Consider the following 23,713-nt stretch of genomic DNA (forward strand, 5'->3'; position numbering starts at 1 on the left):
TTAAGAAAGCACAATCTATCACACCCAATCCTATCACTGACTCTTTTCCAAGTACAACTGAAAAATAACATGCATTGCTTTCTTTCTGTTCTCCAGACCTCAACAAAATGATGTTTTTTTTTTATACATCATTAAATACTTTACATGTGGATGTTATGGAATGTAGCCAAACTGAAAGAGAAGTTACACAGTCTTGGTATGCTCTGTACTTTCATTTCTATGTGCTGACTCTCACATTTGTAACATTCTTCTGCTGCAAATAAGTCAAAGGAAATGGCAACTTTATAAACACCCTAGAACAATTTAAGGCACTTTTTCCACTCTTCCCAACACACACACATTTGACCCCCTTCCACTATGAGCTCATGCCCAGGAGCCTCTGTGCAGGCTGCACACCTGTGGCTCCAGAAAACTCTCTCACTTTGCACCTCCCTCTGCAAGGAGGGCAAGAACATGAAAAATGGGCCGAGCCCCAGTCATCCGTCAAACACAGGAACGCCGTCCTCTGCCTTTATCCACTTGTGTCACCTCTCCACAACCTGGATCCTTGACATCTGGTATCACTTGCCAAATTATTTTTAGAAAGTCATGGCACTAGAAGTCAGTGCTGTAGCTAACACTGCTAACGCTAAGAACCCATAACTACAGAAGGTCACACTATAGAAACTCTATGGCACCATTTCTCTAAGGCTACGTTCAGACTGCAGGTAAAAGTGGAGCAAATCCAATTTTTTTTGCCCATATCTGTTAAAGACAGTTTGAGCAGCACAAATCCAATTTGTTCAAATCCGACCCAGATCACTTTCATATTTGGTCCTAAATTTAATACGTACCTCATACAGTGGTGTGCAAAAATGTTAGAACACACGTCAGATCTTACGAAACTGGTGGGTTTTTTTCCCCAGAGCCTGAATCTCACTTTTTGCCATTGCAAAAGATAAAGACAAAGGTCCTGAGAATATTTCACCTACAAATTTATCAGTCCAGTCCTTTTTTTTTTAACATTTTACTCTAATATTCAGCGTGGATCCCCCTTGGCAACAATCTAAGGAAACCCTCTGGAATGAGCTTCTGAGAGCGTGGAATGATATTGGGGTTGAAACTGTCAGAAAATACATCGACACAATGCCAGAAAGATGCGCTGTTGTGATTGTTGCCAAGGGGGGGCCACACTAAATATTAGAGTGAAATGTAAAAAAATTTTGCACACCACTTTACATTCCAATGCGACTTCAGTCTGAACAGCCAGGTCGCATTTATCCGACTTTTACATCATTGAAATGCGACAAACGTCACAGTTCTCTGTCCCAGGAGTGTTACTTCTGTAAACCCAGTACATGCCTGCATGGTCACGTATTATGCCAGGACCTCTTTTGCGCATGCGGGTCACTTCAGTTCACACTCAAAACGGATAGAAGTCGCATTTAATGTGTAACATGAACGAGCACACACACAAAAAAAACTGGATTTCACCAAAAACTCCCAATTGTGCATTAAGTCCTGCTGTGTGAACGAAGCCTAAGTTGACGGTGAATGATGCATCTGTACTCTCTCAACCTCAAGCTTTTTCACATGCTAACAAACCCTTTGCCTCATAAAGTAATAGCTGTGAGGTATTTCTCTGAAGAGAAAAAAACCTTTTGGCAAGTTATACTCTTTTCCAAACTGCAAAAGCAGGAATCCACTCCTTTGGGAACGCCATTACTGATAGCAGCTTGTGCAGGTTAAAGGCACTACAGAAATATGTGCATGTTATATCTTGGTGGAGGCACATTAGTGACGGTGGTCTGGAAAATGCAAGTATATATTAAACCACGTAAACATTTCACTGACTACTGGGTGTCAAAGAGAAAAAGAGGACTGAAAAACAACCAAGCATCAGAGCGATTCAGGAAAAACATTCATATACTATAATTTTCTCCACAGTCCACACACTGGTGTTTCGGCTACAAACAACTAGTGTGCAGGTACTTCTGTACTGAAACATACAAAAATTAAGAAAGCTAGAGGGAAGTTTGTTCTTTAACATATTCTGCTTCTGTTTTGGAACTATGATCTTTTGGGATCATCAAAAATATTCCAAACACATTTTTAAATATTCTTTTTTTTTTTTGTCTTTTGAGATGATGCAATGCAAGTTAGCGAATTGCAGGAATCAGTTAAATTTTAACCCATAAAGACCCAATGCTACTTTTATGGCAATTACAAAAATGAATTTTTTTCTCTATTTAACTTTTCTTGTGTTTTTACCACTATTAGACTATTATCCTCTGTATTTTGCATTTTTTCAATGAAAATCAGGTATTTTCCTATATTTAATTTACTGATCATGTAGGTGTTCATTAAAGCTCAAATTAAAGTTGAGGGTTCTTATATCAGAAAAAGAAAACTGAAGAAAGAAAAAGTTTTTTGAGGAAAACAATCTCTCAGTAAGGTGATCATGAGTGAAGAGAAAATGTATAACACTGCAATAATTTATAATGGTATTCATGCTTCTGGAATTTCCAGTTTTTAATTTTGTTTTTTCTCCCATTAATGTTACATGAACTTATTCTGTGCAATTTTAACCCATAAAGACCCGGTGTTACTTTTGTGTCAGTTCCCAAATTAACTTTTTCTCCCTATTTAACCTTTCTTAAGTGATTTATCACCATTTATTAGAATATTATCCTCTGTATTTTGCTTTTTTTCAGTGAAAATCATGTATTTTCCTATATTTAATTCAGTGATCATGCAGATGTTCATAAAAGCTCAGAGTAAATTCAAAGGTTATTATATCAGAAACAGAGAAAACTGAAGAAAAACTGATTTTTTTTTTCAGCAAATCTATCAATAACTGAATGTAAACACAAGTATTTTCCATCCACTGTCATTGATCCAACTCCATGGGTTTTACTAGTGAATCAATGTTGTAGAAGATGACGGTGTTTCCACGGTAACTACAGAGCCTCTGAACGTCCAAATGGATCATATCTGATGACCATGAAAAGATGACAAACTATTTTACACCAATTATTGACATGTATTGATAGAATTAATGGATCGGAAGTTATTAACCATTTTAGATCGGTGGATGATTTTGGTCGATGGTGGATGTTTGGGTCTTTATGGGTTAATTGACTAATTAACTGGTAAACACAAATGACTAAATATCACAGTGTAACTGTTTGGCATTTGGGGAAAATACAATTCAATAAAGTCAGGATTCCTAGAACTGATCACATGTAGTTACCTGATGGTCCAGGTCAGGTCTACTTCAGCACAGGTCCAAAGAATTCCGTAAATAACCTCCCGTCTACAAGCTAAGTCCTTTTCACTGAAAACCAAGAAACTCCCCATTCCAACACTTGCACAACCTGGCAACACGCCGCCTCAATGAGCTGTGGGCAGTACCACTGCTCCCAAAGATTTACTATTTTTCACCAAAACACAAAGAACAAAGAAGCTATTTGTCAGTGAAGAAGAGAGGTCCAGAGGCAGACAAACACAGCAGGAGGGAGATAGCTGGCCCAGTGCCTTGGAGATGTGCTGCTATTGAAGCTGATAATACAGAGTTATGGTGCTTTGCTGCGATGTTGCTTTCTTTTGGACAGCCTCACTGGAGGGTTTAGGAGGCACTTGCAATAGATGCTTCAATAAAAACTCGGAGTGAGCTGAAAGCCCTGTTGGTTTGGAAGACAACACTAAGGTTTTCAGGCGTTGGTGGTGATTATCTGGTCGCTGAAATATGTTTTAAACGTTTACTGTGTGATGTTTAGTGGCATCTGATAGTAAAGATGCAGAAAACACACAAGACTTTCATTAGAGTCAGTGTTCTGTTTGTCTGTTTTGAGCCCTTTAGTTAAGAGAGTAAAAACTCTGGATCATACCAGGGGTGTTAGAAAATATCGGTTCTGCAATATATCACGATATTTCATTTCATGATACTATTTCGATATTAAAAAGTGCTCTATCGCTATTTTTTGGTATTTATTCAAATGCAGATATGGTGGAGATTCATTTTTGTTTTTCTTTATTTTTCATATCTTATTTATTATTAAACACTGTTTTATTAAATAATGATTATTTGAAGCATCCTAAAAGCACTTTTTACTTTCTGAGAGGCAGATGGTGGTTCCTTTGTTGGGACTGAACAAAAATAATGTTCTGGTTTTAGTTCTGAACTAATAGAACATAAACATTTGAACAGGATCTTAAACTGTAATGTCTGTAAAACATCATTTAAGTTTGAACACAGGAACATTTTGTGATATAACATTAGATCCTGTAGGGATCACATGAAAATGTGTTTAGTATTTGTGCATATTTCTGGTGTCAGTCAGTTCTTCAAGGAAATAATAAAAAAGAAACAAACAGAAAATTACCTTTTTAACAGTATCATGATATATCGTGATATATAGTATTGTGATCCTAGTTTTGTGATTTGTATCGTATCACCAGATTCTTGCCAATACACAGCCCTAGTCCGTACTCAGTCAGTGACGGAATACAAACTGTCATGAGTCTGTTTTTAACTACAGCAGAAATATGGTGATGCAACAGGATGGAATAACCCCTGTGGTAACAAAAGGCATTCTCGTTCTATTCGGATTATAGACTAATGAAAACATAATTACAAATGTTATTTTTTTTTATTCTACAGTTAGATACAAGTAAATCCACACACGGAACCTTTAAGTGTATGAGTTTGTAAGAAAAGACCACAATTTTTAACAATGGATGGATAATTTGTGCTGCTTAGAATAGGAAGTAGGAGGAAGAAAAGCAATCGGAAAAATCAATTAATAAAATCAAATCACATTAAGATGCTTGGTCGACAGCAATTGCTGCAGAGGGAATCTCAGCGAGTGTTGCTGAAGCAGCATCGGCAATTGTTGCTGGTGAAATCAGAGCATCTGGTGCCTTCTCATCGGGGGTTTTCTGCTCCTCTTCTTCCTCCTCTTCTTCTTCATCGTCATCTTCACCGACGTCATCGACATGCTCCGGAACAGCCAGGCCGACCGAATGATCACCATTCACCTCGACCTCGCACTCCACGCTCGGCACTTCTCCGTTGACGGCCAGCTCTGCCTTCAAGCTTTCTGGGGTGGGGGGGCTCAGCTTCTCCTGCACCTCCTCCACCTGAACACCTTCCTGGGCGTGCACCTCCGCCAAGGGTATCTCTCCGTCTAAGTTTCCCAGAGGAGGAATCTCCACGTGGGCTTCTTCCACCGGAGAGGTCACATCTGGAGTAGGGACCTCCCCGTCTCTGACCTTCTTCACGTTGAACGTCATCGGAGAGACCTTGAAGGAGGATGACTTGGCGGTGGGGCTCTTCGGGTGGTTGGGGGTCAGGCTTTTCATGATTTTCTCACGCCGCTCCGGTGGGACGATCTTGGTGGTGATCTGGTTCACTTTTTTCTCAATGCTTTGACGTGAGAAGGCCTTCTTAAGGCTATCGACCTTCTTCAAACTCGAGCGCTTAAACTTGTCGGCCCGTCGCTCATATGTGAGTGAGGTGCTGCCCCCCATGGCAGCCTCGCCCTCCACCAGCTCCTCCAGCACCTCTCTGTGTGCTGTGATGTCATCGTCCTCATCTGAGGACAGGCTGACGGTCTGCAGGCCTTCTTCCACAGAGCGGAGGCCGTCCACTGAGCCTGCGACAGATGGAGTGGGTCGGGTGGACTCGGCGTCGTAGTGGCTCGGCTGTGGGGTTTTGAGGGAGTCCTTGACGAGCACGCTGGCAGGGATTTCATTGTCCTCCTACAGACAGAAACACAGAAGAAACAGAATTCAGAAGTTAATCAGGATAGTTGTTAAGCCTTAATGTCGACACTGAAAACTATAAAAAAAAAACTGTGATGTGTTTTAAAGATCAAGATCAAGACTACCTTTATTGTCATTGTACAATTAGAAACTGTACAATAAAGGTGTATATCAGCAAGAATCTGGCGATACAATACAAATCACAATACTAGGATCACGATACGATATATCACAATATATCACGATTTATCACGATACTGTTAAAAAGGCAAATTTTTTATTGGTTTTGTTTCTTTTTTAAAAGATTATTTTCTGGAAGAATGGAATTACACCAGAAATATGCACAAATACTAAACACACTTTTATTTGATCAGAACAGGATCTAATGCTATTATCTCAAAATGTTCCTGTGTTCAAACTTAAATTATATTTTACAGACATTACAGTTTAAGATCCTGTTCAAATGTTCATATTCTATTAGTTCAGAACTAACATCAGAACGCTATTTTTGTGCAATCCCAACAAAGGAACTAACATTATTTAATAAAAGAGTGTTACATAATAATAAATAAAATATAAACAAAAAAGAAAAAGAAAACAACAAAAATGATGTTTTTTAAACACTATACAGCTATAGAAATGCATATGAAGTGCATATACATGTCCATGTTTTGTAGAAACATATAATGTTATTAAACATTTTTTTCCAAGAAACTGGGTTGAGATACTCCAAGAGTGGTGCTAAATACACAGAAAAGGCAAGGAACGTACTTTAACAGAGTTTGACCTTATTTGGTTATTGTCCACATTTATGTCTAATATATTCAGACATGTTGGCCTCCATGCTGTGCACTGAGGAGGAAACCAGTTTCCACATGCCCCATGGGTCTGTTTCACAAAACATCTGCGGAATTCAACCTGTTTATCTGCAGTTCTATCCGACTTCTGTCCTTAGAGCTTATCTGTCTTAGCTTTTGTCACCATTCATCATCACACCAGTATGTTTATATACCTTCTATTTACTGGACTTTCCCTTATTTTTCTGTCTAAATCCATCTGTGCACAGTCATGATGGCTCCATGTGGGCACACACACAATGTTCCACTCCACTGGGGACTCGTGGGGTGGACTTCTTAGCCGAATTGCCCCCATGCTTTCACACCCAGGAGTCGAGGTAAAGCTTCAGTGGTTGCCATACTCCGCTACACATCTGTAATGCCCCTAAATAACCTTTCCCCAGTGGTTTCAGCTCTAAGTGTTGACTTCATACAAATGGAGAACATTTCTATGGTTAGTTCTCAGGATGGACATGGATGTGCAGGAGCAGAAATGTATGTTACTGTATATAGTTTGTAAGTTTAATAATGGTCTTGGAGGGTTAAGAAAAGTTATCAAAATATGCTGTAAGACTATCGATTGATGGATAGATAAATGTAATTATGAAAATACTTTATACAAAACAGAATGCTGACAGTGATTTTGATTCCTTGTGGTAGTGTTAGGCAGTGTTTATATTGTCCTTTTTCTACCAACACTTCCAGAAACTTAGTTGCCTGGCTAAAATAATTCCTGGTAATCTGTTGGATTTGTGTTTCCACCAGACCTCAAAGTTCTAGAAAATGTATTAAAATCAGGCACTGCTAATTCAAGTCACCGACTCAAACACCTGCTGAATTTCTTTTGAGTGAATTTGCCAAATATTGTCTTTAGGGTATTTGGATTTGGACAGAGATTCATTGTCCGTCCATAGTTTCTTTTCTTTTGCTCCATTTTCCAAATCATCAAAACACAAATGAAGGGAGGATTATAGAAATTAAATAAACTGGCCCACAGGTGGAGCCAGACCCTCTGATCGCACTTTTTGGAACCTCCTCTTCCACACTGTTTTTAACTAAAACAAACCAGAGCATAATTGTGTTAGTCACCCTGTGGGCAAGACGTCTGATTTTGCTTAAATAGAAATCTTCAACTCCTCCATCCCATGTTCTGCAGATCAAATCCATCCTGAACTGCATATATCTAGAGAATATACGATACCTGCTTCAGGACTCCAAGGCCAAACTTTATACAATGTGGACCCCTCTGCTTTCATCTGCTAGAGATCTAAATTTCCCTGCTATCCCTGATTGATTAGTTGTGTCTTTTGTATTCACATATGTGGCTGTTCCCTCGCTGGACTGAAATGAGTTAAACCTAATTTACTCCTGAAAGAGCCTGAGATTTTGTGCATAATGAGGCACCTTAAATGCTAAGATAGACCATGTTTACACTGACTGACTTACATAGGATCGTATAATTGTATTCTTTAATGTCAAGGTAAAGTTTGTTGTCTGTCATGTTCTTTGTTGAGGTTGTTTTATTTTGTTTTTATACATTGCTGTCACTTAAGTTATTGACTTCAAATCCTTTCACATACAAAGATGTGTTGTACACATGCAACCTGTGACTGAAAAAAAAAAAACAAAACAAAATAAGTTGGGAAAAAAAATAGAAATTAAATAAACAAATTTGCAGATGCAAACTGGCTTAAAGTGGGTGAACGTATGTGTGGAACACTGCCAGTGTGTTCCACCAATCAGCATTCTTCCACACACAGCTCCACCACTCAAGAATTCTGAAAAGTTGTGCCCCCCTCCACTAGGGAGTTTTTTCAGGGAAAGTTTTGGGAAGAGGGAAAGTTTTTTCCTCCAGGTAATTTTGGTAGAAATTTTTTTCACAATCCTGGGTAGAAGGTTAAAGCTCTTGTCATGGTGTTAGGTGAGAGCCAAGCTAACCCGGGGCTGGACTGGGATGAAAAACCAGCTTTGGCATTTTGGTCCAGACCCACCTTTACTAACCACGCAATGGAGAAAGCTCTGGTAGAACCAAACAGGCCTACTTTATCACCTGAACCACTCTTTGGAAAAACTTACTAAGTCATCTGTTGACTGATGAGTTATTCCAACAGATGAGTTGTTGTGAGTCAGATGATCCAAACCTTAAAGCTGCGGGAGACTTTCGTGACCAATTTTTCATCAAATCTGTCAAACCTCAGTCATATCCTCAGTATCATAAATCCCTGAGTCTTTCTGTGATTCCTCACCTGAATCTCTTGCATCACGGTGAACAGTTTCTTAGTGCCATCCACCAGAAACAAACCATGTGTTTACAAACAGAGCCAGTAGGTAAGTCGGGCATCTTCGGAATTTTGTCACAACGTACATTGTTGGAAGCAAAGGTTCGTGCATCCACCTGGCAGCGGCAACAGACACGACGCGGAAACGGCAAGAGCTCCGCTTCCCACTATGCATATTCCTCCAGCTTTTTCCACGTCGCGTTTGTTGCTTTTTCATCCTGCCGCTGCCAGGCGGCTGTGCGAACCTTTGCTTCCCACAATACACATTGTGACAAAATTCCGAAGATACCTGAGTTACTTCCCGGCTCTGTTTGCAAACAAATGGTTTGTTTATGGTGGATGGCACTAAGAAACTGTTCCCATTGATGCAAGAGATTCAGGTGAGTAATCACACAGAGACTTACAGATTCATGATACTGAGGATATGACTGAGGTTGGACAGATGTGATGAAAAATTGGTCACGAAAGTCTCCCACACCTTTAACACTCCTGTTGAACCATATTAGCCTGGGCAGCACTGACTGAAAAAAACTGAAATAATGATAAATATTGCAGTGTTTTGATGATAATTATCAAATCAGCTACTTGAGATAACTTCGTGTTCCTTAACAAGACATTTGAGCAGTAGCCTAACGCTCTTCTCAGTTTTAAATAAAAACTAAAAACCTAAATTCATGTCTGAATAAATGACATGATGATATGATATGTGAACCATATCCTGGAGGCAACTTTAAGAACGGTCTTCTCATTAAGAAGCGTTACTGCTTACACTAATTGCATCAGCACCAACAGTTTTTCTAATATTGTCTATTATATATTTAAAAAAGGCTCCTCAGTGAAGATTTAATTCACCCTGGCATGAAGTGAGATGGAGTTTATGTTTCACTATATTAAACCATGTAAACATTTCACTGACTATTGGGTGTCAAAGAGAAAAAGAGGACTGAAAAACAGGAGAAATCTACTATATTCCACATGTTGTAGTGTTTTCATGCTCAGTGCACATGAGGAAAAGACAGACATACTTGTACGTAACAGCACATGTAAGAGTAACTGTGTAATCCATTAAACTATGACTACATTTCAAAGAATGCAGAGCAGCTCTGAAGACATTTGCTTTCAAGTTTCAGGTGAATGGATGCCATAAGTTGTTGAGGAACTGTGCAATGCATCTTTCCTGACCTGTCATTAACACATACTTAAGGACTGGGCCAACCAGATGGTTTACAAATGTCTTCAGTTCTGTCTGTTACTCACTCAGCACCGGTAATGTGTTCGAGTAAAGACAGTGGGATTATACCTGCGGTGTCACACACCAGCAACAGCCCTGCTAGAGAGATAGCACCAATGTGTCTTATATTAAGCAAAAAATAAATCAATTAATTAAAACTTTGAAAGGCCTGTGAACAGGGTAAAGATAACTGTTTGGCTACATTCCTTAAAACGAAACTTTGTATGTTTCAGAGGTTGTGAAAGTAGACTTTATCCTTATAAATTAACCTCAGATTTCAACTACATTTCAGGATTCGACAACAGTAATATTTAAAATGTTAACTGCCAGGTAACAGCTTGGTAACAGTAATTTCCTTCTATAACCTACAAGCATAGACGAGTTATTATCCTCAGATCATAACTGTAACTCGTTCACAAATGGACCAAAGTCTGTGGACCCATTGAATTCAGGTGTTTCTTTTCTATCAGGGGTCTGGGATCCAAAACAATAATGACTAATGTCAGAATATAGTTTTATATTATGGGATAAATATCATTGCATTGGTTACTGTGGGTTCAGTTATTATCTTTGATTCAGAGATGGTTTGGACTTCATTTCTCTCAACATTTATTTATTTATTTTATCCATGACTCTGATTTTAAATGTTCTTCCTCTAAATGTCTCTAATATTTTTCCTGCTCTGACTGTAAATAATAATTTTCTTCCACATCTAACCATTTAATGTCATCAAATCTGACTGAGGAAGAAAAATCTACCATTAAACTATAGTGCAATATTGATGTTTCTAAACTACATGGACATCAATATTGGGACACATCATGTCACCATTTTTGTTTTTTATACTTCTAATTTATTATGTAAAGTGTGTTTGCTTCTGTATCCTATGTCTGTCTGTCTATCATTTGACATAGAAGCATCAATATTAATAATCAATATGATATTTATCCCATAATATAAAACTCTATTCTGACATTAGTCATTATTGCTTTGTATCCTAGACCCCTGTTAGAAAAGAAACACCTGAATTCAACAGTTTTCTTCCTCATCTAACCATGTACTTTCATCACATCTGACTGAGGAAGAAAAATCTACCATTAAACGACAGTGAAATATTGATGTTTCTAAACTATATGGACATAAATATGTGAACACATCATGTCTCCAGCTGTGAGATGTTCTGTTCATGAGGATTGGACACAGAAACATTAATATTAATAATCAATATGATATTTATCGCATAATATAAAACTATATTCTGACATTAGTCATTGTTTTGGATCCCAGACCACTGTTAGAAAAGAAACACCTGGATTCAACGTGTCCACAGACTTTTGTCCATATAGTGTTTGACTTAGGTAATTATGTTATGAGGATAATGATGTACAATAATGTAATGACTAAACTGTGAAAAAGCAAACCAGATCTTAAAAGGCCTGTGAGAAGATCCAAGTCCACACCCTCAGTAGCACCGGCCTTGAACAACCACCAGGTTTGTATCAATGAAAATCAGGTAATGGTTAGTTCTGTATGAGCTCCAGGTGATCCAGGAGCTGCACCTGTTCTAGTGAACTGAAGACGGTGAATACACTGGTGTAGGACGGCCCACAACAGTACTAAACATTATCTGGAACAACGGAGTCCAGTGGTCAAATGTATGTTTCCGCATATGGAATTGCACAGAAATGTAAATGTGTCTGATTCTTTTTCACCTACAAGAAATGTTTTGAAGGACCCATTAAATAATTCAAAAGTTTCCAAATGAAAATTACTGCTTGGTGTGAAACAGCTTTTAGACAGACTTGAAGTTTGCAAGTGGAAAAAGTGTTTCTCTGCAGGGATATTAAACAAACCGCTGCTAATTAACTCACTATTAACTGGAATATCTTATTAAAGCAAAGTTGGAAGTCTAATAAGATTCATTTACTGATGAAAAATGTGTTAAGATTCTTTGTCTTCCCAGAGACAAGACTTCTTGACCTCCCTGAAATAATTTTTTTCCAGTCTTAAGTAGGGGTGTTAGAAAATATCGGTTCTGCAATATATCACGATATTTCATTTCACAATACTGTATCAATATTAAAAAGTACTGTATCAAAATTTTTAGGTATTTATTCAAATGCAGATATGGCGGAGATTCATTTTTGTTTTTTCGCTTTTCTTTATTTTTCATATCTTATTTATTATTATTTAACACTGTTATCACTGACATAATGATTATTTGAAACATCCTAAAAGCACTTCTTACTGTCTGAGAGGCAGATGTTAGTTCCTTTGTTTAGGATTGAACTAAAATAATGTTCTGATCTTAGTTCTGAACTAACAGAATATGAACATTTGAACAGGATCTTAAACTGTAATGTCTGTAAAACATAATTTAAGTTTGAACACAGGAACATTTGGTGATATAGCATCAGATCCTGTTGGGATCACAAAAAAATGTGTTTAGTATTTGTGCAGATTTCTGGTGTCAGTCAGTTCTTCCAGGAAATAATCCTTTTTTTAAAAAGAAACAAACAAAAAATAGCCTTTTTAACAGCATCATGATATATCGTGTTATATCGTATCGTGTTCCTAGTATTGTGATTTGTATCGTATCACCAGTTTCTTGCCAATACACACCCCTAGTCTTAAGGTACAGATAGAAAGTGTATTTCAATCATAGGTTGCACAATGCACACACTCAGGCGTTGTATACTTTAAGTAATAAATGCAAATATTCAATAGACCAAATGTAATGACAGTCGTTCACAGCTTTCCTTGAGCTTTGACGAAGAGAAGCGCAGTACAAACCCTGCTTTTACCAGCTTTCAGACACCTGAAACCTCTGTTCCTCAGATCCAACGTGCAGGCATAATTCACACTTCAGGTCCGTGCCAAGCATGTGTGGTATCTGCTGCTAATGCTAGTAAATCTGTCAGCGTGTTCTTCAAGGAGCTCCATCAGCTTTCTGAAACAGGGCTGTGTCTGCTCTCATGATACAGAAAGGTGGGGTAAGTTGAGAAACCTTTTTACTGCAGAATGTTCAGTATGGTTTCGCTTGATTTGGATAAAGTTGCCTGATGATACCTAAGTGTGTAATGTCAGATATTTCAGTTTCACACACACACAAACTTCCAGTGTGATCCAGTTCTGAGTTTGAGGCTAACCCAACATCTGGACTGACTGATAGAAGGGGATCTTTTGCTCTAAATATCCCTCAAAAACCCAAAAGCAGAGTCCTAAAATGTTTATTAACTTTGAAATCAATAATCCAGTGTTTTTCAACCTTGGGGTTGAGAACCCACATGGGGTCGCCTGGAATTCAAATGGGGTTGCTGGAAATTTCTAGTAATTGGTAAAAATAAAATAAAAAATTTACAAATAAAAAATATATGGTGACTTGACAGAGACAATCCCAATCCATAAAAGACATGACAAACTGTGAAGCTGAAACTGCAGCACTGTGGTTCTGTTTATCTGTCAAATGTTCATTGTGGTCAGTTTCAGATGCTGCAGCTCTTTCATAATTCATAGTTTGAGTTCTTGTTTGTTCAGTATTAATTGTCAGCCTTGTAAATCCAAGCTGGACTGACTGTACATATCCTGACCTAGGAAAATCCAATTCTCCCTTTGTGCAGTAATCTACACCTGGATTTACTGCCTCCGTCCATAATAATATACATTATATAGACTAAATGTCCTCTAAAATTTATGTATATTTGCAACATAGTATAGCAAACTATTAAATGATCAAAAACAAATTAGTTTTAGCAAAAAAAAAGTCTCTGTTTTGAATGTCTGGGGTCGCCAGATATTTGTGATGTTAAAATGGGGTCACGAGACAAAAAAGGTTGGAAACCACTGCACTAATCCTATCAATGCATGTAAAGAATTCAGGTAAAATGCCATTCTTCTGCTTTTCTGTCTTCTTCAAACACATCCATTATCCTCTGCAACACTGGTTCAACGACAACCCATGTAGTGTGGTTGGAGGGGCTTTGTTTTATGTAGAATTACTGATATATTTTGCTGAAAATGTCATGTTTTGTTGTATGTTTTTGATATAACGAGCGGCATTGTACCCGTGGTGCCACAGTGTGTGAAAAGTGCCTATACATGATTATAAATGGACACAACAAGAGCAGCAGCAAGTTTGTAAAAAATTGTTGTGATGTTATTTGTTCACATTATTTGGGAGTGGATATTTAAGGAATATTTTCAAGACACAATTATGCACTTAGGCAGTTTGCTTATTTCAATACCATCAATTTATAGTTCTGAACTGTCAAGCATGATTAAATTCATACATCGGTAGTGAACTTCAGCCTTCACATTGTAGCATCGTCTGCTAGCAGTAGAAATTTCATGAACGGCAGCATAACCACTTCCGAAAATGGACTATGGCGGCAGGGATGAAGAATTCAAAGTAGACAGAGGCTAAAATCGCCCAGCATACCTAACAACATTTGAATACGGACATAAAATTGTGCCTAGTAGATAGTCTGGTAATGTCTCTACTCATTTGGCGAGTTTGGCAGCAATCAGGCCTGTGAAGGCTGAGGAAAATCCGTACAAACGCCCTCCATTGCTGCAACACCGATGGGACACAGAATGTGCATTATATAGTAGGATAACCTTTGAATTTACGGAGCTTTTATTTTGGTAATCGTTAAATGTAGAGGAAATTTTATTTGGAAGTGGCCACAAAAATAGTTCTGGGTCTTTATGGGTTAAGAACTCTTCCCCTCCTGACAAAAAAGAAATAATGAAATAAAGACATTTTCAAACCTGTCAATGTTATTGTTACGTTAGCCTTGCTTCTAGGGCTGTGTATTGGCAAGAATTTGGCGATACGATACAAATCACAACACTAGGATTACGATACGATATATCACGATATATTATGATACTGTTAAAAAGGCAATTTTTTTATTGGTTTTGTTTCTTTTCTTAAATGATTTTTTCCTTGTAGAATTAAATTATAGAAATATGCACAAATACTAAACACATTTTTATTTGATCACAACAGGATTTAATGCTGTATCACAAAATGTTCCTGTGTTCAAACTTAAATTCTGTTTTACAGACATTACAGTTTAAGATCCTGTTCAAATGTTCATATTCTATTAGTTCAGAACAAACATTACAACATTATTTTAGTTCAATCCCAACAAAGGAAATACCATTATTTAATAAAAGAGTGTTAAATATTAGTAAATAAAATATTAACAAAAAAGAAAAACAAAACAACAAACATGAACCTCCACAATATCTGCATTTGAATAAATACCTAAAAATATCGATACAGTACTTTTTAATATCAATACAGTATTGTGAAATGAAATATCGCGATATATTGCAGAACCGATATTTTCTTACACCCCTACTTGCTTCATGCAAATCAAGTTGTTCAATCGCATGAGTGCATTAAACCACCGATAGATGTGCTTCCTCCAGCAGGAAACTTAATTAATTCAATCCCTGAAGCAGAAACACAACCTCTTAATCCAGTTTGGTTTGTTGTGTCTGCAGACTCTGCTTTGTTTCTGCTGATCTTAGTCGGGGCAGGATGGTTCACTCATTCAAACACCTTGTTGTGTCTCCAGTATTTTTCACTTTCCATTTGTGGAGTTAAATGAATGAATGAATCTGCAACGAGCTCTGAGTAAATCCTCTGATGAGCTCACCCGATCTAACCGCTCAAGCTGAAACTTGCACTAAACAAAAACAAAAGTTCAAGAAGAAAAAAAAAAAAAAGGCTCTCAGATTGTTTCTCCTGGTCAGACATGTCACCTTTAGATTTGACAGAAGTTCACACTTGTGCTGTCAAACTAGCGCATTAGTCAACAAGCATTTTATTTACAACCAAGAAACACTAGGAGATATTCATCATTCGTGAAAAGCTGGGGGGATGTGATGTGAAATCTGAAGATAAAGGAAGTGCCTTTGGGAGCAGCTCTGGTTACAGTTACCTGTCACTGGTTTAACTGTAATCCCAGACATTCACTTTTGTTCCCTTCACCTCCTGCTTCTAATTCCCAAAGCAACAGTGTCACAATCACCACCGCCACACCCGGCAGAGAACCACTGGATCCAAACGTATCCATGAAACAAGCAAAACAACTCATAAACATGTCAGATAGCGCTAAAATGATCCGACGTCAAACAGGTTTGCTTGTTTCGATCTGTTCACCTAAACCCAGTCCGAGCCAAGTCCACCCAAACAGCCTCTTCTCACTCTTTAACACAAAACACTCGTTGATTGTTCAGTCGTATAAAAGTTTGTCAGGATTCAAACTTGCTGTCTCTACTCCAGTCCAGACACGCTGCAGATTTAAGGATTTGGTTTGAACATGTTGGATGATAAACCGCTGTGGGTTTGGAGTATGTGGGAGGCAGCGCTGGGACCAAAACTCAGCCTTCTGTAAAACACCGACGGCAGCGAACAGGGTCATAGAGCTCCCATCCTCCAAAGCACTGGACAATAAAAGGATTCCAAATGTCTGAGGGGTTTGTTGTTTTACAGAATTTTGGAAGCTACGGTCCGTTGTCACGACGACTGCACTTGTAGCCATAAATAGTACGTAAATCCACATGCTGTTGGTCTCATACTATGGCTTTTGACTTGATACAAAATCTTGTATAATGTTTAAGCCCAATAATAAGCACATTTCTGTGGAATTTTGATATGCATCGATTTTGCCTTTTTAATAAAAATTCACAAGCTACGTTTACACATAGCCAGGTATTTTGGAAAACTAATATTTCCCCCTCTCTGTTTAAAAAAAAAAAAAAAAGGACTAAGGGTCTTGTAGTCCAACAGCATATTTAACGATATCAATTGACATTCATTTGACCTTTCAAGGTCACTCAAGGTCATGGCACCAAATGAAGCCCATATGTGACTTCCTATCTATTGCCAATAGTAATTATATCAACTAGCGGCTTTGTACCCGTGATACCATTGTACGATAGTGCCCTCCCATGGTGCAACAGCAGCATTGCACCCATACACCCTCCCGTGTTGCAACATCGGGAGACACGTAGGACACGCGTTAGACACAGAACATCCATTATAGTAGGATATCGTCAACTGTTGTGAAGTTGAAGCACTTTGAAATGTGTCCTATTATAAACCAATAGGGATTTGAAAAATTTCAAAAATTCATGAAAATTCAAAAATCAGTATTTCCCAATTCTTTGAATGATCTTGGTAGACCTTACCCCAAGGAACTTCTGCTGTGAATTTTAATTGATTCTGGTTTACAGTTTTGGAGAAGAAATTTCTAGAAATCTGGACACAGATGACCTTGGGTTTGACCTTTCAAGGTCACCCAAGGTCAAAGGTCATAGCACCAAATGAAAGCCCATATGTGACTTCCTATCTATTACCAATAGTAATTATATCAATATCTTCAACTGTTTTCAAGTTATAGCACTTTGAAATGTGTCCCATTATAAACCAATGGGGATTTGAAAAATTTCAAAAATCTATATTTCCCAATTCTTTGAACAAACTTGGTAGACCTTACCCCAAAGATGTTCCACAACAAATATCAAGTCATTCTAAGTGACGGTTTCAGAGAAGAAGATTCTTGAAAAAATTGTTTACAGATGAACGACAGGTGAACAATGGACGGACGATGGAGGGATGACAACTGATACCAATATTCCATCGGACCCTTTGGGATGTTGGACTAAAAAAACTTTGTGCACATGTGACTGTTTTCCGAAAAATCTGTGTTTCAATGGCCTTGTAAAAATACACCGTCAACAGCACACCAGGCCTCTAGATGGCAGTGTATTGAGACCACTGAGTACCATTAACCAATCAGAATCCTGAAAAGAATCGCAACAAAACATTACTTCCGTTATGAACCAACAGTCGCTCGTGTGACATAAATGTATTTCCATCGAAAACTGACGTCCATCTGAGATTTCCGTTTCCCTCTGTTTACACGCAAACATGAAAACAGAGATTTACCGAAATCTCCACTTTGTCTGGAGTTTTCAGAAACCATCGTTTTCGGTGGGCGTGGCCATCGCTGTTGAGTAAATGATGGGCACAAACTGAGAAAACTCTGACTGGAACCATCTACTGATCTAAACTGTTTAATTCCTGTTGATCCACTAATCCTATCAATCCATGTCAATAATTGGTGTAAAATACAGTTCTTTATCTTTTCATAGTCATCAGATATGACCATATTTGAACGTTCAGAGACTCTGCAGTTGCCGTGGAAACACAGTCATCTTCTACAACAGGGGTGTCAAACTCAGATCCTCAAGGGCCGGTATCCTGCATATTTTAGATGTTTCCCTCTTCCAACACACCTGATTCAAATGATAAGCCTATCATCCAACTCTGCAGAAGCCTGATAACGACCGTCAGGTGTGCTGGAAGAGGGAAACATCTAAGGGGCCGTTTACACGGCGTCGGATTCAGTCGACTCCGGGAAGATTTCATCGCGGATTAGCCTTCTGTTAACATGGAAACGGTGCCTAGAGTGCCTGAATCCAGAAACTTTTGATACCAGGGTCCAGGGTGGAACGTTATCGATACGCTCCGCATTCCAGCTCCGTGTTAACGCGAGTCGGAGCGTTCCGGGGTAAAATATGATGTCACCGCATGCGCGCGCAGCCAAGAACCGCCAGTTAACCCACTCCAGGCCAGTTGGTGGCGGTAATGCGCCTCCAAGCTGGTTTGCCAGCCTCTATGACACAATAAAGCTGCAGAAAAAGAAGGAACAACCACAACAACAATGGCCGGTTTCAGAACAACATACGTGCTGCTAACTGTGCTCAGCTCGTCTGTCCAGACAAAGAAGTCCTGCGTCTTTGTACGACCACTCGCCATTGTTGTTTGTAAATAGTGTTGTCCGCCTATTCTTCTTCTTCTCATTTAAAGGCTGTCTAAACCGGAAATCGTTTGTGCGCAGGCGCGTGTTTTACCGCCACTGTTTCACTACAGCTCTACATCGCCAGCTACTGGTCTGGCATGGCCACTACAGCGTATTCAGCCGTCCTCGCGGACTCATGTGAACGCAGATCGTTATCATAGCGGCTTCGTCTTAACGCGGAATGATTTTATAACGCAAAGGAGAAATCTTTGCGGAATTGGATCTTAGTGTTGCCGTGTAAACGTAGCCTAAAACATGCAGGATACCGGCCCTCGAGGACTGGAGTTTGACACCTGTGTTCTACAACATTGATTCACCATTAACACCCATGGAGTTGGATCAATGACAGTGGATGAAAACTTATTTTTACATTCAGTTAATGACAGGTCTTGTTGAAATACTCCCTATTTCCTCATTTTTTTGTGATTTGATCTAATAACCTTTGAATTTACTCTGAGCTTTATGAACATTTACATGATCAGTAATTAAATATACAAACAAGTGTTCAGAGAACACAAACCTCTGCCAAGCACCCCGAACGGTGTGCATGTGTGGATCGACTATTTCTTTTTAAATTAAACAGTTTCAAGGTTGTTCCATACAGCAGAAAAACTGCAGTCAAACATGGTAATATATTTTTATAGGTTTTAAATTTTTATAGTTATAGTTTGATTGAATTAAAAGATTTGAACTATAGGTCTTCAGTACAGGAGGTCTGTAGTTTGTTTTTATGTATTTATTTATTTATAATGAAAAATGTGTCATAAATGGGATTTTCAATGTTAAATTGAATTGTCCACAGAGTCCACATTCCGCAGTGGATGTGGACAATTTTGTGCCAGATACAAGATATTGTTAAAAGCTACAGGTGGATCAAATTGGAGGCTAATTGGAGTCGTTTTGAATTTTTTTAATGAATTTTCGAAATTTGCTCAATGATGAGAGATAGGAAAATTGTAGATTTTGTGACCTTGCTGTGACCTTGAACTTTGGCCTACTTGGCCCAAAATTTAATGGCTTGGTCCCAGGGCCTAGGCCTATCTGTGGGGAAGATTTGGTAAAGATGGTTGGAAGAGTTTTCCTGTAAAGTTGCTAACAAACAAACAGACAAACACACAAAGCAAAGTGATCACAATACCTCCTGGCGGAGGTAAAAAAAAAATTCATTTTCACTGACAAATATAACATTCTGAGGATAATATAATAACAAATGATGATAAATGACTTGAGAAAAACAAACAAAAAAAAATCATTGTGAAGTTTTGACAAAAATAGCTGTGGGTCTTTACGGGTTAAACTGTTAAGAAATGACTGACATTTATCAGGATACCTGTAAAGAAACACATCGGTCAACATATTAAACAACTACCACTTAATTGGTATGTAACACAGCCGGTGAAAATAGGCTTTATGTGCACTGTTTCCCAAATAGGCAAATTTAGTGTGTCCTCAGTTTAACCCCAACAAATCTTGGCAAGCAAGCTTAATATATAATGTTTGGCTAAACACCATTTGACCCAGGTTTGTGCTCTGTGTGTGTGTGTGTGTGTGTGTGTGTGTGTGTGTGTGCATAAAACTCACAATTTGGCACTTTTCTCTTGGGAGCCCCGATAATTAATGTATCCTCTAAGCAAGCACTCATTAGATACTCAGACTGGAATACGTGTAAGAATGTGTGCGTGTGTTTGTGTGTGTGTGTGCGTCAGTGTGTATGTCAGTGTGTATTTATGTGCAGCCATGTAAGACACCAGGCCATTGTTTAAAATAAGAGCGAAAAGCTGACGGAACATTAAAATACATTTGGAGTGAAGCAGAAAAACAAAGATAATTTAGTGCGACAACATGTTTACAGCGTCTAAAAAGGGGCACGTACTTCAAAAGATACTGTGTTCTTATGTAATGCAGTTCATTCAGCGGTAGAAACAGTAGAAACAGCTCCTAATTGCACGTCCTGTGAGGTGTTAGTGAAGCAGAACTTATGCGAGTGTGTTCTGTGCAGACTGGAATTGAAGCGCACAGATCAGGGTGGGGCCGCTCATTCACACACAGCTTCAATGGGCTCTGGTTACAGAGTGTGTGTGTGTGTGTGTGTGTGTGTGTGTGTGTGTGTGTGTGTGTGTGTGTGCTGCTGTTTATTCTACCAGTAATGATAGTTCTACTACATTTGTGTGAGCCTATACTGCGCTTGCGCTAGGAAAATGAAAGATACAGCCACTGTGGCTACATTAGTAGAAATGAGTGTAGCCACAAAAAGCCACAGCCAGTCTGGGTCCAGTCTGGATCCAGTCTGGGTCCCTGCCGCGGGGTGTGTAGCATAGCTCCCCCGGGAAATTTTGGGAAAAATGAAGTCTTTTTCCTGCATTCTGGTGCATTTTAAGCTTAAAAATATATTCAATCTGGCTTCAGTTTCATACAAAAAATATAAAAAATTAACTTAAGTCAACATTTTCATCTTAACTATTTTTATTTCTAATCTAATGTATAACAAAACAATAAATGATAGACTTATAAATAGAATTATTCTGACCACTGATGTTCATGAGATTTAATATAAAATAAATTTACCAGTGAGACATGATTTATCATAAAGTCATTTGATAACTTAATATGGACAGATATGGACTCTTGAAATTATTTTATTTAGACTAGAAAGTATTCCTGCCCAGACTAGAATGTACATGGACTGATTACTAATTTAAACTTAGATATCTCAGATAATTGACTTCTTTTCAACTATTTGACTATTTATTGAGTACTTGCCAATACCGAGTACCGATACTAGTACTTAATAATCCCATTCCAGTTGTTAGTTCCTTTTGTAAATGTGATTTATTGTCGTTGTCATTAGTCTGACTGGAACAAAGTGCTGCTACTGACATTTAATGAGTTGGAATGAACGTTTCTCAATTCATCCACCAGGGGCGCTGATCTGAATTAACCATACTGGACAAATACCACAAAGAAGAGTAAAGCCTTTTGAGAAGAAGAAAGTCAGTAATAACAAACATGGAGACATGGAGGTAACACTAATGTGATACTAATGTTGCAGCGGTTTCGTGGTAAGGTTTAAAAGCGAAGCTTCAGCAGGAAGAGAAAAGAGAAATGAGCCAGAAGTTTCGTTTTCACTTCCGCTGGTGGTGGTCTGCACTGCTCCATGCTTTCAATAGATGTTGTACATGATGAAATGAACGAGCGGTAACTTCCCACAAGTGACGTGTGCAGTGTGAATTCGTAAAAAATCAGAAACATTCGGGTGAGTTCGATCGCTCTCGGCAGCGCTCTTCAGTAGTGGAGACTGCGTTTGTTATTTTCCTTGGCTATCGCTCGGACATTTTCAATCAGAGATGTAAGTTGGTTGATTTTCCTAAAAAATACCTTCGCCACTGTGGCTACACGGGCTGAAAACAACTTCGCCAACCAGGAAAATGCATCGCCAATGGCGATGTGCTGATAGGCTAGCACAAGCCTAGCTATACATTTTGCTGTATGTATACAGGTATCAGTTAACCTGGATCTACTCTATTATACATAACACGGCCAAAAAATGTGGAGCTTTTTGAAATCAGTTATTTTCTTTGATGTGATTAAATGATTATTTGAATAGGTGAAAAAAGAAATACCAAAAATGTGAAACAGAGAAGTCTGAAAAAACAACCATAAAAAGTATAAAAGTAATAGGATATAAAAAAAATATCCATATAGAAATAGGGGTGTAAGAAAATATCGGTTCTGCAATATATCGCGATATTTCATTTCATGATACTGTATCAACATTAAAAAGTACTGTATTGATATTTTGATATATATTATATTTGATATATATTTATATTTTATGGACATTACAGATTAAGATCCTGTTCAAATGTTCATGTTCTATTAGTTCAGAACTAACATCAGAACATTATTTTTGTGTGATCCCAACAACATTATTTAACAATCATTATTTAATAAAACTGTGTTAAATAATAATAAGTAAAATATGAACAATAAAGAAAAACAAAAATGAACCTCTGCCATATCTGCATTGAATAAATACCTAAAAATATTGATACAGTACTTTTTAATATCGATACAGTATTGTGAAATGAAATATCATGATATATTGCAGAACCAATATTTTCTTACACCCCTACATAACACTACAGTTCAGAGTGGTGCGTGTGTGTGTGTTATTGTACATGAAGTTCCACTGATGCTCCTCCATTCTGGGTTTACTGTGGGATCTGTGCTGGAAAACACCTGAAACAGATCTGAGCTTGGTCCATGTTTACAGCAGCTCTGTCCTCCTGCAGCGTCTGAACCCACTGTGGGAGATTCAACCATGTCACACACTGACAGGCATGTCTGAATCTGTGTTCATTCCAAGAAAATACAATGAAGGATGAATAGGAATCATTTTTACACATCATTATCCTCATATTCATAACTGTCTAACTCAGACACAAATGGACCAAAGTCTGTGGACCCTTTGAATCCAGGTGTTTCTTTTCTAACAGGGGTCTGGGATCCAAAACAATAATGACTAATATAAGAATATAGTTTTTTATTATTGGATAAATATCATTGCATTGGTTAGCTTGGGTTTGTTTACAAAATGACTCAGATATGGTTTGGACAAATTTCTGTCAGCATTAGTTTAGTTTATTTTTTTTTTTTTGTCCATGACTCTGATTTAAATGTTCTACCTCTAAATTTTTTAAATATTGTTCATGCTCTGACTGTAAGTAATAATTTTCTACT

General features: G+C 38.1%; 1 protein-coding gene across 1 annotated transcript in view; it reads right to left on the minus strand.

Annotated features, from left to right (window-relative positions):
• Positions 1-4,633: 4,633 nt before the first annotated feature.
• LOC115412674 (caveolae-associated protein 2-like) overlaps positions 4,634-23,713 on the minus strand; it is a 49,255-nt gene continuing 30,175 nt past the window's right edge. The window contains exon 2 of the mRNA XM_030125289.1: positions 4,634-5,742. Coding sequence (XP_029981149.1) covers positions 4,801-5,742 — 942 coding nt within the window. The 3' untranslated portion in view covers positions 4,634-4,800. The remainder of the gene's footprint in view (positions 5,743-23,713) is intronic.

This window comes from Sphaeramia orbicularis, chromosome 21 (assembly GCF_902148855.1).
Source record: "Sphaeramia orbicularis chromosome 21, fSphaOr1.1, whole genome shotgun sequence".
NCBI lineage: Eukaryota > Metazoa > Chordata > Actinopteri > Kurtiformes > Apogonidae > Sphaeramia > Sphaeramia orbicularis.